The 16,792-nt window shown below is 47.2% G+C and overlaps 1 protein-coding gene across 2 annotated transcripts in view; it reads right to left on the bottom strand.

The window, feature by feature from the left end:
• ZFAND3 (zinc finger AN1-type containing 3) overlaps positions 1 to 16,792 on the bottom strand; it is a 338,795-nt gene that overhangs the window by 11,033 nt on the left and 310,970 nt on the right. For both annotated transcript variants that reach the window (XM_055407256.2, XM_055407255.2), the window contains one exon: positions 14,822 to 14,989. In XM_055407256.2, the coding sequence (XP_055263231.1) occupies positions 14,822 to 14,989 (168 nt within the window). The remainder of the gene's footprint in view (positions 1 to 14,821; positions 14,990 to 16,792) is intronic.

Below are 16,792 nucleotides of genomic sequence, written 5' to 3'. Positions count from 1 at the left end.
ACCGGGGCAGTGGCCGCTCTTCCCCAGCGCCCTCCCAGCTTCTCTCTCAGCTCAGCCTCACCCCCAGCCCCGCAGGCTCTACACCTGTCCCGTCTCGGCACTCACTCCTCTCAGAAGCTGTCTCGTTCACGCTGCCTCACTGACTGCATCTTTCCCCCAGAGAAGAAAAGCACCTCGAGGGCAGGGACTCTGACGGTTCTGTTCCCTGTTCCTCAGGAGCTCAATAAAGATTCGTAAGCAGAATGAATAATGTAAAAAATTTTACACAAAGAAAAGGACCTCCAGCAATGAAAAGAACATCTAACCCTGGTGCCTGTGCCCCCCGGCCCCTGGGGACCAGGCGGAGCAGGCACACTCTCAAGACAACTAGTGACTGGCTTCAGCTTCGGGTGGATTCCTTGTTTTTCCCTCCAGTAGCAAGTTTACTTTCCTAATTATGCTTTTCTGTTGCCATTATTAATATGAGCCTATATTCACTGAGCTCACTCTGAGAGGCAACCCAGAAACGTCCAAGAAGGCATTAGACGCTCTCCTGGAACTAACTCATGATCACAAACGAGCTGAGCACAGACAATGAAGAACCGGATATAACCACGTAGGTTTCCACTGACATTTCTCATTTTACCCTAGCATTTTGGCCAATTACTGCAGATTCTGAGGAAAATTAATCCTGGAGTAGCATCCAGGTCAAGGAAAGAGCAATGCAACTGACCTAAGAGAATTAACACAAAGCTGGGCCTTTAATCTGTGCGTATGGAACTTCCCCCTCTGAACCTGTAACACTGCAGTGCACAGCTCTAGAGAACACAAGTCATCTAATGAAAAATCACAAGAACACACAAACTCCACCGTGTGCTGACTCGCACTCCCATCTTCCACGGCAGAGCAGAGGCTGGCCGCTGCAGGGCGGGGGTCCTCACGGGCCAGGGAGCAAGAGCCCCGCTCCCCTCCTCGAGGGACCAGTGGGCCACCACTGGACAAAGCCTCCGCGACCCACAGGACAGCAGCCACAGCCTCTGCCCACCACCTCCCACCCTTTGGCCTAACAACCCATCTCTGGCATCACAGGGAATATCTTCATGGACTCTTCACAGAAACTCTGGCCAGAAAAGAGCATGTGACACGTGCGTGAACACCTCCCCCCAGCTCCCTGCAGCCCCAGAGGGCTTGCTGGAATAAGGGGAACGGGCCTGGCTGGCTGCTGCAGGAGACAGCCCCAGGGGAAGATGCCCACAGGCCAGGCACCCGTGCCCAGGTGTGCGCCAGGCACTGCATGCCTGCGTTACCTACACAGCAGTGGATGAGGTACCCAAAGCAATGAGGGGTGTTTCTTATCGTCCAGCTACGTCCCAGGCACTGTTCCGGGGCAAGAGTATACTAGACGGTTGCAGTAGCCCTAGCGCAACTCCACAGGCGGCAACAGAGGAAGACAGCACCCTCCAAGCCACCGGAGAGAAGCAGAGGGGCCCCTCCAAGTGCACACACCCCGGGAGCCCGTGCCAGGACTGGCCCCCCCCCCCGCCCCCCGTGCTGCTCTCTCCCCCTTCTCTGTGCCTGGGTAACTGCGGCTGCCTTAACTCCGGACCGACAGCAGAGGGTATTCTCTGGACGGCAGCTCGAGGGCGGGCCAAGTCTGAGGACTGAGCCTCCACACCAGGCGGGCTCTGCATTGCTGCCCCCATCCCTCCCAGGGCACAGAAGAGGCCTTCATTCCCTCCTGGGTTCCGCCTCGCTCCCAGCAGGGACGGGAACGACGTCTGGCCAACAAGGAGACACAGAGAGGTGGGAACTTCTAGAGAAGCCAGCTGATGCAGTTACTTTGGGCACTTCAATAATGTACAGGACAGACTCCTCTCCCTATTCAGTCGGGGGCCTCCGAACTCTGCTTCAGGATCTCACGGTCAGTCTTGACCACCTACATGGGCACTGTAACCGCGTGTCTCCCGCCAGCTCCCAGCGCTTGCTCCTTGCCTCACCAGCACTTGAGTCTCTGGGTCTCAGGCCCTTCGTGGGTCTGTCCCCAGGACCCAGCTCCCTGGTGGCATGACTTGGAACCTCAAAGGCTGAAGAGTTTGGGCGACACCAGGCACCGAATCAGAGCCAGCGACCCACCACCACAGCACCTGGGGCTCTGGTTAGGGCAGCCTTCTCACATCAGTCTTCCAAAAATGCCTCATTCCCCAAATGCAAGTTCCCTTTTAGTGATGCTGCAGAGCGTGTGTTGCTGTCTTGTCACGGTCTTATTCGGGCTCACTGCTGGCAACAGGCAGCCAAACTTGAAGCAAGCGGCAAGGCTCTGCCTTGAGCCTACCTCTCCAGGGCCCAAGAGTCGAAGAGTAAGGACTCTTACGTGATCATATCAGAACCTTGGTCTGCTTAGGTAAAAGCACTTTCCAGAAGCAGAAACCAACTTCAATGATATTGATCTCTTCAGAAGAAAGGTGCTATAGAAATCTCATCTAATAAATAAAGGATTCAAACTTCGTGTTGGGCTGTCAGTCCAGGAAGGGAAAGGAGCTATCAGGCTCAAGGAGTCAAGAATATTTATTGGTCATCTGTGCACTGTTTACAGAGCTCTATTCTAGGGGCTGGGTGGAAGAGAAGAAGAAAAAAAGTCACTAGTTCCTGCCTTTAAAGACAGCTAAAGATGCACAGAGAGGAAAATGCTGAAGGACACAAGAAGCAAAGCAAGAAATCAACTGCAAATAAAATCAATACGCTCCAGCTCCGTGTAATAAATCGGGGGCACTGAGGAGAGGTCACCGGCTAAGGTGTCCTGGAGGAGGTATTTTCAAGGAAAACAAGGACATGAATTAGCACTCAGGAGAAAATGGAATGAACACGTCAGTAAGAATTAAGTGCCGCTGTGTCTCACATTACCCAGGCACAGCGGGGGACACAGAGGTGGCAATGCCATGGGCCCTGTCCTCCAGAAGCGTTGCATCCCAGTGGAGTGACAAGGGGCACATGGGACAGTGGATCCCACACTGCAGGCTACAGAAACTGTTACCGTTCACTACACTGCATCACCAAGATGGGGAAGAGCTCGAGAAGCGGCCCAGACCCACACGGCTGGGAAGAGGGACAACGCACCGTGCAGTCACACACTCGCTGTCTAGGGCACCCACGGCCCAGGGTGGGAACACGAGAAAGTGGTGGGAGCTCAACAGACCCTGTGCCAGCTGCTCCCTTAATATTTCTGAGTTACTTGACTTCAAAGCTTGAGTTTTGCACCTCTGTAAAAAGGACCATCTGTCCACCCATGCTAAGGGTCACATGATGTAACACGGTTGCAGGCATCCAGCGCCAAGTAGGTGCTCAATAAAGCTGCTTTTCCTGCACCCAGAGGGTCACAACTGCAACGTAACAGGGCTCACCCACTCGCTCACAGAGGCAGCACCACACACCACATACCAGCAGGGGCCGGGAGCAGCCGAAGAACACAGTATGCACCCTGCCCTCCAGGCTCATGGCGTGGAGGAAGGATGGACATGCAGACAGACAACCCGAGTGTGCTCTGGGAGCTACAACGGGGGCCAACCGTGGACTCCACAGGCGGCTCTGAGCAGCCCCGTGGAGAGGTCAGCAGGTGAAAGGCTTCAACACAGAGACATCCAGTTTATCTGAGGGTCCCTGATGAAGACAGCCGTGGAGACAAGCCCGGAGCCCAGTCTGGCCTTCCTGCCCCGCCTCACCTCTGACGTCCCCACACTGTTCTCTAGTCCCTGTACATGGACTTGGGCCTGGAGGACCAGAGGTGCTGGGAAGCCAAAGCCACCGCGTTCAGATGTGTGAGGAGACGGCTTGCAGGAGAGGAAGGTGAATTGTGACAGGTCTGTCCAGAGGGCAGTGCGCCGAGGAAGGAGGGCATGTTATACAGAGAGGGCGGTTTTAGTTCCGTGGAGGAAGCACCTAGTCAGTCTAAGCTGCCTGACAACAGGACACGCCTCATCCCCAGGACAGGGCAGGCTGGACACCTGAATGGGGGCTGGACCACCTGCCAGGGCCCTGCTGACGCCGTTTCTACAGCGCTGGGTCAGGGAGCCGGACAGGCACCAGATGAGTAACTTCTGGGTCATTTCAGGACTCAAGCCCAGAGAGCAATGGGGTTGTCAGGCAGGAACGGGAGACTGGTGTGGTTACACACAGTAGGTCTGTGACCTGCCAGTCTCTGTGACCTCCAAAGAGCCCATCTTGTCCATCTGCAAGTGAATCACAGGTTTTATTTAGGCAAATACACCCATCTCCAAAGTAGAGTATTTAATTAAGCCAAAAGCGTATCACATAATTTTAATTAGACCAAGTAAGCAATGCTCCTCTGACAGCATGAATGTCTTGACTGATTTTCCCCCTCTACCAATAAAAATTCAAGGCAGATAAAGGTATGTAAAAATAAATAATGCTAAGGTTTTCTATCTAAACCTTATTCCTTAAGCTAGTTATTCCCTTGGGAAAAGCTCAGGTTTTACATGCACTCTGGCATCAAGAATCTCCATGGAGACCAGCCCCGAAATTCTCCTGTGCCCCTGCTCAGGCCTGCCTTCACACACAACCACAAAAGGATTTTTCCCCTAAAGAGAGCCCGGAGGTTCACCAGAGCACCACACTTCTCTGACTCCTGGTGGGGTACCCACTCCAGGCCACATTAGTCAGGGCTGTGAGAAGCCACAGAACAACACATGGTGCTGGCCTCTGAGGAGTTCAGGATCTAGCAAGAGAGAGGACAGCAGTGGAGGAGGGCATGTGTCACACACGAAGAAGATGCAGACCTCCAGATCTGACACAGAACCGCTGCTGTGGGTGACCGCACTGGAAATTTCGGGTAACTCTATTTTGTCTTAAATTATCTCTGCATTCCTATAAAAATGAGGTACGAAGCATGTAGGCAGTGCATCAAACCTTGGGGTCTGTGAGAACTGCCTGGGCAGCTGCACTCCTGCTTTCTGAAGTGCCCTCAGCTCCTCAGGCACTGCGCAGTGCTGGTCCCAGGCCAGTACTTCTCAGGAAGCTCCACTCAGGAGGGGGCCACAGAAGAGCCGAGGAGGAAGATGGAGGGCGGCGTTTAGCAGCAGATTATCCACGTGCGATGCACTGAACACAAGTTTAACTACACACATAAAAGGCACTAAAAAGGACATTTCTTTACCAATGTTTTGTGGGCAATTTGTTATTATTTTGAAAGAAATAATATTTTAATCCTATTATTTTGACTGAATACTATTTTTTACCACAACTGCTCTAATTTGGTGACATTTTGCTGCAAATGATCCATATGTCCCAAGTCCTGAACCAGGTTCTGGAGGCTGAACCAAGAGGTTAAGAGAATAAAGTATATTAATTTGGGGGAAAGAAAGACCAAGAAATCTTCTGGGTACTTCAGAGGAGATAAGAACAGAAGTCCACTGGGCAACAGGCAAGGATATGAAATGAGAAGCTGCAGCCAGTGGGGGCTGAAAGCCGTGCTGGAGGGAGGGAGTGGTGAGCACTCTTTCCGTCAGAAACTCCTCAACACTCCTTTCAGATCAAAGCCCGCATAAGCACACAGGTGTGATGTGAGGCTGTGGCCATCTTTCTGGCCTTAGTTTCCACCTTTACCAAAGGGCAGGGGGGTTGGACTGATGAATGATTGCTAAGGCTCCCTCTAATCCTAGTGCTGTGTGATTCTATTACCTATTACCCACAATGTGTGTGTGTGTGTGTTTGTATTGTGGTAAAAGCACTTAATTCAAACAAAGCATTTCAAAGCACTGCTCAGTGTGCGTTGCTTTCATTACCTCAAGTGAGAATAACCCAGAACAGTATCTTGGGTGTCTGCTATGATTTTGGTCTTCAGAAAAGAGGAGTGACCTCAGGTCACAGGTTTCCCCACTACAGCTAGACAGACACGTTATGACCAGGAACAAAGAGCATGTGTTTCAACCATGAAGCACAGGACAGAAAAACTAACACACACCTTTGTTAGGCCACATGGTAGCTCACCAGGACTAGATCAACTGTCTGGGGGAAATGTATTTGAACATTTCCTGTGGTTTCCTAAATGTATTCCACAGGTAACAACTATTAAACTTTGTCAGGCCAGCTATGAAAAATCTACGGCCAAATCATACATGAATGGTAAAAACAAAACAAAACTGTTTTCTACCTGAGATCAAAGAACTGGCAAGGAGGTTCATTCTAGCCAGTGCAGTAACACAAGAAAAGAAGTTACAGGCATACAGATTGGGAAGGGCTTCCCTGGGGTTCAGATGGTAAAGAATCTGCCTGTAATGTAGGAGACCTGGGTTCAATCCCTGGGTTGGGGAAGATCCCCTGGAGGAAAATGGCAACCCACTCCAATATTCTTGCCTGGAGAATTCCACGGACAGAGGAGCCTGGCAGGCTACAGTTTACAGGGTCACAAAGAGTTGGAAGCGACTGAGCGACTAACACTTTCACTCTGGGTTCCCTGGTAGATCAGCTGGTAAAGAAACCACCTGCAATTCAGGAGACTCTGGTTCGATTCCTGGGTTGGGAAGATCTGCTGGAGAAGGGATAGGATATCCACTACAGTATTCTTGGGCTTCCCTAGCAGCTCAGCTGGTAAAGAATCCACCTGCAATGTGGGAGACCTGGGTTTGATCCCTGGGTTGAGAAGATCCCCTGAAGAGGGGAAGAGCTACCCACTCCAGTATTCTGGCCTGGTGAATTCTATGGACTGTATATAGTCCATGAGGTCGCTAAGAGTTGGACACAACTGAGCCACTTTCACTTTCAGAAGTAATAAGTGAACTTTAGTAAGGCTGCAAGATAAAAGATCATATACACAAGCTGGCTGCATTTCTAAGTGGCAGCAAAGTACAATCTAAAAATATTTATTTACAACAGCATCAACAAACTAAAATATCATGGGTTAGAACACTGTTAAAATGGCAATTCTGTAAACCTTTCCAAATGGGCAAGATATCTGAAGTATAAACAGACTCTTTGGAAAAGAAGATTACGAGTAGCCAAAAGGCATCTGAAAAGGATGCTTAACATCATGTCATTAGAGAAATGAAAATGAACATAAGAGAGTGAGATGGTACCACACAACCATTAGAGTAGCTAAAGTTAAAAAGAATGACAAGATTAAATGCTGGCAAATTATGGAGAATTGGAACCTTAATACACTGCTGATGGGATTTTCTTTTAAAATGTTAACAACCTTTCAACCTGGCAATTCCACCTTCACGTATTTGCCCAAGGAACTAAAACATATGCCCACACAAAGACTTCTGAGTGAATACTGACAGCAGCTCTATTCATAATATACCCAAACTGGCAACAACCCAGATGTATGTCAAATGGTAAATGGATAAACAAATATGGCATTACTGATACAATGAAATAATACTCAACATCAAAGAGCAATGAACTACCGATATGTAACTACGGATGAATGTCAAAACCAGCACACTGCCTGGACACAAGACTGTATATATACATCGCAAGAATCCACAGACGCTAACATTCTGAAAAGGCAAAATTATACCAACAGAGGCAGCTCAGTGGTTCACTGCAACTGGGGCAGGTGCAGGGGCAGACTGAAGATGGGGTGTATGGGACCTTCTGGGGGTAACAGAAGTATTCTAAACTCTGAACTTGGTGAGTGCTGTACAGCTTAGTCACTAAAACTAACTGAACTTTAAAACAAGCGAATTTTATGATTATATAAATTATATGTCAAAAAATCTATAAAACACACACACATACACACACACCTTGCTGGGCAAAGAACTGACTGAAACGATTTACTCTTAGAATTTAAAAAATTTTGTTTAGTTTTGCAATAAAGCCATTTTTTTCCCTCTCCGTAAATCAGGGTAATTTTATCAAATAGTTTTATAAAATTGTTATTGTGTTGCTATTGCTAAGACTGAACTATAGAAATAGTTGCAAATTTGCTAACCAGATGGAAAATAGTCACTTCGTGGGACAAGGTCCGCTGTCACACCTGTCAGTAAGGTATGAGCGGGGAACTGACGCAGGCTTCAATAAATGTGAGCTGCACATTTTGTATTTTAGAAACTTGGTTCCTGATGCTCCTTTGTTGGGGAGGGGAGCTCTTCATGTTTCCACTATCTCTCATCTTGTTAAAAGACATATGGTACGCTGGATCTCTGGGACGCAGTAAACTAATGGGCTAAATGTATGGAGCTGGTGTTCAGTCAAGGTTTGATTTGTTTTGCTCTAACCCCTCAACTTGCAATTTACAAGAGCAGCAGAGGGACTAATCTGCTTGGTTTTAGACCAGAACTCTTACACATTAAAGACTAAATGGGGAATATGGACAAGCATACTCTTGTTTAAGTAAAAGTATAATGAGTGAAAGGAAGAGAGTAGCAAAGGGAGAAAATTTTATTAGAATTTGCCCCCAAATGTTCAGTTCCTCTTTGCTCTCATACCTACCATAAGCTCCCATTAAAAGCTTTTTGTTGTCAACACTGATGTTTCTGCTTTGGGGAGGGTGGGCAGGCACCTCCTTCCCTTGAGACATAAGGTAACACACAGCCAGCTGCTGCCCCGGAACTACTGGGACAAGTTCAGCCTTTCACCGCCAGACTGGGGATAAAATACAGGAGCCCCTACAGGGTTGGGATCTTGGTCACCACATTCCATGTGACACACGGCAGAGTATGTACTCGACACTGGAAGGCAGTACTAACAACACCTAACCAGCCAAACCAACACCTACCTAGTTTCCCTGGATACCAGGGCTTTCTGACAGACTCCATCTAGAACTCTACACAGAATAAGGCCTTTTATAAGAACACACTGCCTTAGATTCTTTGAGACACAGGACAAGATACCAAACATCCTAACAATTTTAAATCACACTTGAAAGAGAGTTAAAATAAAGGCCTAAGCATGGGCTCATCTGTGGTGGTTTGCGATGCTGGTGAAGCAGGTCACCTACAGGCTTCATATTCAATCACTACAGCTTCTCGCCCCACCCCAGACCCGAGGACACCACCATCTGTTCAGCATGCAGTCAGTCCCCTCCAGTGGATGGGGACGGCTGTGATGCGTGCACATTCCTTTTCACTGTGTGCATCAGTTCACATCTTCTCTAGATCATTCCTCTAAAAGAACTCAACAGCCCCCTGGGCTTTCCTGTGTGCTTAATTGGAAAAAAAAAAAAATTAGACAGTGTTGCCCACATTCAAAAGCACTGATTTTCACTGCAGACCAATGTCCACGCTCTTCAAACTGGGATCTGGAATCACTTCCCTCTCTTTTGAGCAGTCTCTCCTCACTCAACCCCAAAGCTCCAGCAGGCCGCACAGAGGTCACGTGCAGACCACCACCCGGCTTGGTCCACGCAGTCCCTCTTTCTGCACTTCTAAGTCCCACCCTTCCTCTTATGCCCCCACTGTGGAATCCTGTCCAGAGTCTGCCAGTTGGAATTAACCTCTCCCTCCCCAGATCCCTGTAACATATGGCGTGCACCATGATTAAAACTCTTATGGCAGGCTGCCCTGGATGCTGGTTATTTCATGCATGTGACTGCCTTCCACTTGGGATCAGCAAATTTCTACTTTCAATGTATATTTAAATCACCTTGAGGATCCTTGGAAAACTAGCTGATTCCAGGACGAGGCAAATGTTAAGTACAAGATCACCCAGAACACATCAAGTTGTGCCAGAGAGTAGGAAAATACTTTTCAAAAATTGGAGGCATGTCACAAAAACATGAAATTCAGCTCAAAGGAACTTCACTGGCCAAATCTGAGACAATTTGACTAACAAAATAATTAAGTACAGCAGTGAATTATAAACCACTGAGAAAATATGAAAGCCCATGAGTTCATATCAACAAGAGATAAACAAATAGGAGAGGAGAATGAAAATGCTGAACGCAGAGGACTGGAGTCAGAAGAGCATCCCTGCACAACCATCACAGTCAAGGTCCGTTCAGGCAAGAAGCATCAGTGGATGCTAAATCTAGGAGACACTTCTGATGAGGATTAGGACATTTATGTAGTCAAAGGGCTTCCCACAGATGCTTAACTGGTTGGAGTGGCAATAGCACACTATTCTTAGAGACATCAGATAACAGACAGGGTGAATGAATCAACATTAATGTATCAATAACGAGAGGCAGATAAATATCCATGCCTCCCCATGTGGGGGCTCTGCTGGTGGCTCAGGTGGTAAAGAATCTGCCTGTAATGCAAGAGATCCGGGTTCAGTCCTTGGGTCAGGATGATCCCCTGGAGGAGGACATAGCTACCCACTCAGTATTCTTGCCTGGAGAATCCCATGGACAGAGGAGCCCAGCTGCTACAATCCATGGGTTGTGAAGAGTCAGACACGACTGCATGACTATCACATCTCTCAGTGTAGAACCCTGAGGGGACTATATCATCATCCACCTAGTATTCTGGCTGGGAATACGTAATCTGAATCTAATCATGAAGAAACATCAGATGAACCCCAAATGAGGAGTGCTCTATTTAAAGAAAAATAAAATTAAATTAAAAAATGAGGGGGTGGGAAGGGTAAGGAGAAGGGGGTAGAGAAATACAGTCTTTAAAACTGCCAGTGATCACTAAAAACAAAGAAAGGCAATGAAAACACTCCAACCTAAGAGTCTTCAACAGACATGACAACTAAGTGCAATACATGATCACAGACTGGATTCCACACTACAGGGCGGAAAATACCGTTACAAAGTGCATTATAGGATCAACTAGCAAAGCGAGAATATGGACAATAGATTTGATAGAAGTATCAGTGTAAATTTGCTAAAGCTGATAACTGTGCTATGGTTATATAAAATAATTATCCTGAGGAAACACTCGCTGAAGTTTATAGAGATAAAGGGCCACAGTGTTTTCAACTTGCTCTCAATAGAACTTTTAACTTTCGAAAAGTTAAAAAACAATACCCGGATACTCTTTCTGATTTGATGGTTCAGTGTGAGGCCCAGACAGTCTACATTTTAGAGGCTTCCCGGAGTGAGAAGTGCCCAAAGCAGGGTTCCTCAGAGCATCAGCACCAGCGTCACCTGGGGGCCTGTTAAGACAGGCACAGGCCCGCTGAGTCGGAAGTGTTGGCCCAGCAGACTGTGCGATTCTGATGTCCACTCAAGTCTGAAATCACTGACCTAAACTGTGAGCTCCTACACTCTGTGCTCGAGCTTCTATAGTCATCACAAAACCTAGTGAAATGCTTTATACAAAATCATACCTCAATAAATACTTGTTGAATTTAGCCTGACAGTGAATGAAAAGGCAGAAATGACCACTGAGGCACCTGAAGGCGATAAACTAATGGTTCCAGCTAAAGCATCACTCTTTGAGTTTCTAAAGTGAAAATAAAATTTATTTTGAAAGCAGTAAAGGAAGTCAGATTACTCAAGAGGTTAGTAAAAGCACTGCTGTCCCAAAAGGGGGGATATATCAGCTCACAGTTTAAGTCACTGTCAACTGAAAATAAGCAATAACTTACACAAGCTCTTAGGCTGGCATTTAAAAATTAATTCTGTGGTTTTGGAAGGCAATGCACAGCAATTTAAACACCATGAGGTGTGCATCATGCAAGATCTGCTTAGAAAACACAGCAGTAACATGGCTGTGATGTGGCCCAGATATGAAAAGGATGGCCAGGTTTCAGAAGAACCCTCTCTAGGTGGCAATGGGAGAGACAAGCCCCTGTAACGACAACACAACGGACTGATCAATCCACCTACTGAGCTGAAAATGTAACAAATAAATCCATGTTTATGCAGTTGTTTTCCATCTTGAGAAGTTAAGGCGCTGAAGAGACACTGGGATGCAGGGTATCATTCCGGCCGCACCACACACCTTTTCTAATTGACACCCAGAAAGATTTCACAGGAAGAGGGTGTTACTTTGGTATTGTTGACTTAAAGGTTATCTTGTCACAGCGAGGCAGAGGAGAATTCATCTTCAAAATTCACCTCTTCATTGAAAGACCATGGAGTGTCTTGGCAATTAACAATTCCTATCACCTCTAGCTGTTCCCTATGTGAGAAGGCTCAGAACTCGCCTTACAAATTGCTCTTTTGAAGATCAAAGGGGAGCTGAATGTGTCTGTGTGCTCTCGATGAGACTGTGATTTAATGGAATTTTTAGAGGAGGCTTGCTGGCAGTGTTTGGATGACAGCCCCAGGCGGAGGATTCCGGGGAGCTCGGCCACTCTTCCCTTCGGAGCGTCCTCCCTGTCTTTAATTGGCACCTCATTAGAAATTAATGAAAATGACATCCTCTGTTCTTCCTGCTCTAGGCACCGAATGCTACAAAAAGGCCCATCACAATTCATAACACATTCAATTTATATAGCAATGGCTCTTAAGCATTATTTATGAGATGTGAATTTCTTGTCAGCAGTTAATAACCTGTACAGAGTGGAAGGGGAATGGAAAAAAAGATTGTGAATATATATATATTTAAAAAAAGGCTTTCTGCAGTGGAGAGGTGTTCTGTTTGAGTTTAAACTGCCTTCCCGAGTCTTCACTTTCAGGAGTAAATTACTGTGTTTCTCCTCCTCTAAAACCTTCCTGGGCAGTTCAATGTCTCTCCAACACTTGGTGCAGCCTCAAGGAACTAACTACACAACTCACCTTTCCCTGCGAGATCCAAGCAGACAGGAGGAGGAACACAAGGTACTTGTCGGGGACAGTCCTAGAGGTGTGTGTTCCCATCGCTGTCCTTTGTCTTTTCAAGTGTGGCAGCTGACTCAGTCATCTTTCTGGGGACGTAAGTGTGATGCTCTCTGTGGGTCCAACTGAACACCCAGCTCTCTCCAGTTACACCTGGAAGGACTGCAGAAAGCTCAGGGCTTTCATCTCCAGCAGAAAAATCGAATCTCTATAGGCAGGCCCTCAAAACAGGGTGTAAGCCAAGGGACACGTGTTACATCACCTGAAAAGAATGCACATCTGTGGCAAACGGATCGGCACTTACTTAGGAGCCTGCCTCCTGCTGAGAGGTGGCGAGCGTGGCAGGGGAATCTGTGCTTACCAGGCCAGCCAGCTGGCTTCACTCTAGGGACACATGAAGCCATCCAACATGCACTTCTAGATACTTTCAGCTGGGTGCTTAAGGCCTTGGGAAACGAGGCGGTTTGCGTCAAAGCTCAAGGACAAAGTGGAAGACTCGGCAACAACACCTCTGGGTCTCTCAGCGCTAATCTGTGAATTCTCACTGCTTACCTGACGAGGAGGGGAGGTATCAGCCACTGCCAGAGGCAAGACAGCTCATGGGACGGACCAGCTTGATCCACTAGGGCAAATCCCGTGTAATACCCAGGATTCAGTTACTTTCGAGAAGGAAAGAAGAATGTAAGGTACAGGAAAATCCCATGATTCTAATTTAGGAATCCCCAAAGGCCTGTGTTACAAAAGCAACAGGCAAATGGTCAGGGGAGCCTCACAACGCTGGTAACAGACTGAACTGCTGAAGCCCGCAACGGGCCACATAAGACTAGAGCAAGAATGTGCAGACAACGAAAGATCAGACAAACCACTGTGGGCGAAGCTGGTTACCAGCAGATCCCAGAGCTTCCTCAGCTAACCACAGCATTCCTTCACCACCTCATCAAGAATGTTTCGTTACCTGGCAGGCTCATCAAGGCACAACCTAAGAACAAGGTTCTGAGGGAAAACAGGCTAGGCTTGAAAATTCGCCGACGGCCTCCACCCACCTCTCTCCCCACGCTCCCACACAAGCACTGAACAGGATAAATAAATGTCAGGCCAAAGTGTCACACCTCTCTGGTGACGCCCAGACTCCACATGCCAGTCCCCATTCTGCAGCCGAGCACGTCTCTGATATCGCCGAGTACCACACAGCAGAGAATGCAACAGATTTCTAGTCATGACAGGAAAGGAGCTCCCACTTTGTCTCCATGCGACACTGGAATGCCCTCCTGTCCTCCTCAAATCCAACAGGGCAGGTAACTGAGGGACAAGGAGCAGCCACGACCATCTCTTCACAAGATGAAGGGCTTTGAGTGACTGTCTGACTGCCAGAGAGCCACCTAGTCCTGAGCACTGGCATCAGTACTTACAGGAGATCTACGGCCACCCAGGCACAAGGATACAGGGTTCTCAGAGGCCAGAGCCAGCGTGCCTGATGAGAGCTCTGTCCCAAACCATAATTCACAATACGGAAACACTGAAGTCAGCCTAAACAATACAGCTACACAATTCGTGATGCACGTGGTCAGAGGGAGAAGAAGCGTTGTTCTAAGCTTTGCTCCACTGTGGGCAGGCATAAAGTTTTTAACAAGGACACCCCTTTGCAGCAACTCTAAGAGTTGGTATTACACTGAATAACACCAAAGGAAAGGTTACTTTAAAGCTATTTCAAGGGGCTAACTGACAATGAATTATGGTTCAAGGAAAATAATTTTCTAGTCAAACTTTAATTTAAAAGGGATATGGGGGAGAAATTTTCCATTTATTATACATAGGAAAAAGCTCATTCAAAATTAATATATGAATTTTATGGTACATATCCCAGATTTTCACTGGTTTGGTTAACTTCCAAACAGGTCATCAATGAGAAGGAACCCCGGGAATATGCAGTGGGGAGAAGCTGAGGGCACTGACAATGCAACGCTAATGAACTATGTGTAACAACAGTCGTGGAGGTTTTAGCCTTTTTTGTTATGTCTGAAGGAAATGAGGGGTGTTTAGAAATAAGACTCCTCTACTCCCGATTTCCTGAGCTCCAAACCTACAGCCTGCAGGGAGGTACTCAGGAGAAGCCAGGAGCTCAGCCTCTCAGAAGTTAACGCCCCACCCCCCACCCCACCCCAGCTGGATGCTTACCGCAGCGGCACGATCCCAGTTCCTGCTGCACCAGCTCCAGTTTGGTTTGGCACTGGAAGCACCGACGTCGACTTTTCTGTTTAGACCGGCTGGTCTCCTCGGATCGCTCAGTGTTCTCCAGTAGTCGTGGCCGTTTCACTGGCGAAGCCTCATTCTCAGACTGTGAATCTGCACAAAACAACACATTTGGACATCAGAGTTAGTGCCTGGCCTGGCGAGCCAGAGCAGACTAATCTCCTGCCAGGCATGCTGCGGACCAGGCTACTGCCCTTGTCCAGGCGCCGGACCTGTGTGAGCCAGAGCCAGTTCTGACTGGCCCGGTCTAGGAGGCACAAACTGTGACAAGCGTGCACCTTCAGAGCTGACCTCTCACAAGCCAGGCCTGAGAGAGGAGGGTGGGGTGGCTCAGCAAACATCAGTTCTATGTCATTTTTTAAAACAGCCATGCCGACGAGGAGACTGTTCCAGATGGAAACAGGACCCCTCTCTCTCTGTACCCCTCCTTTGGGTCCTCACTGTTCACTGCTTGTACTGGTGATCTCTTCTGGGATCTCTGTCCTCAAGTAAACCACGAGTCATCAGAGAAGGGACTATGTCCACTATTTTTTTTTTTAATTTATTTTATTGGAGGCAAATTACCTTACATTAATATATTGGTTGGTTTTGCCATACATTGACACGAATCCGCCCCGGGTGTACATGTGTTCCCTTTCTTGAAACCCCCTCCCACCTCCCTCTTCCCCATATCGTCCCTCCAGGTCATCCCCATGCACCAGCCCCAAGCATCCTGTATCATGCGTCGAACCTGGACTGGTGATCATTTCACATATGATAATATACATGCTACAATGCTGTTCTCCCCAATCATCCCACCTTCACCCTCTCCCACAGAGTTCCAAAGACTGTTCTATATACCTATGTCTCTTTTGCAGTCTCGTATACAGGATTAAGGTTACCATCTTTCTAAATTCCATTTATATGCGTTAGTATACTGTATTGCTGTTTTTCTTTCTGGCTTACTTCACTCTGTATAATAGGCTCCAATTTCATCCACCTCATTAAAACTGATTCAAATGCATTCTTTTTGATGGCTGAAAAATACTCCATTGTGTATATGTACCAAAGCTTTCTTATCCATTCATCTGCAGATGGACATCTAGGTTGCTTCCATGTCCTGGCTATTGTAAACAGTGCTGCGATGAACATTGGAGTACATGAACAAGTGGTGCTGGGAAAACTGGTCGGCCACTTGTAAAAGAATGAAACTAGAACACTTCCTAACACCATACACCAAAATAAACTCAAAATGGATTAGAGAGCTAAATGTAAGACCAGATTCTACAAAATTCCTAGAGGAGAACGTAGGCAAAACACTCTCCGACATAAATAACAGCAGGATCCTCCAAGACCCACCTCCCAGAATATTGCAAATAAAAGCACAAATAAACAAACGGGACCTAATTAAAATCAAAAGCTTCTGCACAGCAAAGGAAACTATAAGCAAGGTGAAAAGACAACCTTCAGAATGGGAGAAAATAACAGCAAATGAAGCAACTGATAAAGGATTAATCTCCAAAATATACAAGCACCTCTTGCAGCTGAATTCCAGAAAAATAAGTGACCCAATCATAAAATGGGCCAAAGAACTAAACAGACATTTCTCCAAAAAAGACATACAGATGGCTAACAAACACATGAAAAAATGCTCAACATCCCTCATAATCACAGAAATGCAAATCAAAACCACAATGAGATACCATTTCAGACCAGTGAGAATGGCTGCTATCCAAAAGTCTACATGCAATAAATGCTGGAGAGGGTGTGGAGAAAAGGGAACCCTCTTACACTGTTGGTGGGAATGCAAAGTAGTTCAGCCACTATGGAGAACAGTGTGGAGATTCCTCAAAAAACTGGAAACAGAACTGCCATATGACCCAGCAATTGCACTCCTGGGCACACACACCAAGGAAA

This window comes from Moschus berezovskii, chromosome 23 (assembly GCF_049115385.1).
Source record: "Moschus berezovskii isolate FMDL1 chromosome 23, NW_MosBer_1.0, whole genome shotgun sequence".
Taxonomy (NCBI): domain Eukaryota; kingdom Metazoa; phylum Chordata; class Mammalia; order Artiodactyla; family Moschidae; genus Moschus; species Moschus berezovskii.
Note: the sequence above shows the minus strand (reverse complement) of the source record. Positions and strands in the feature narration are given on the sequence as shown.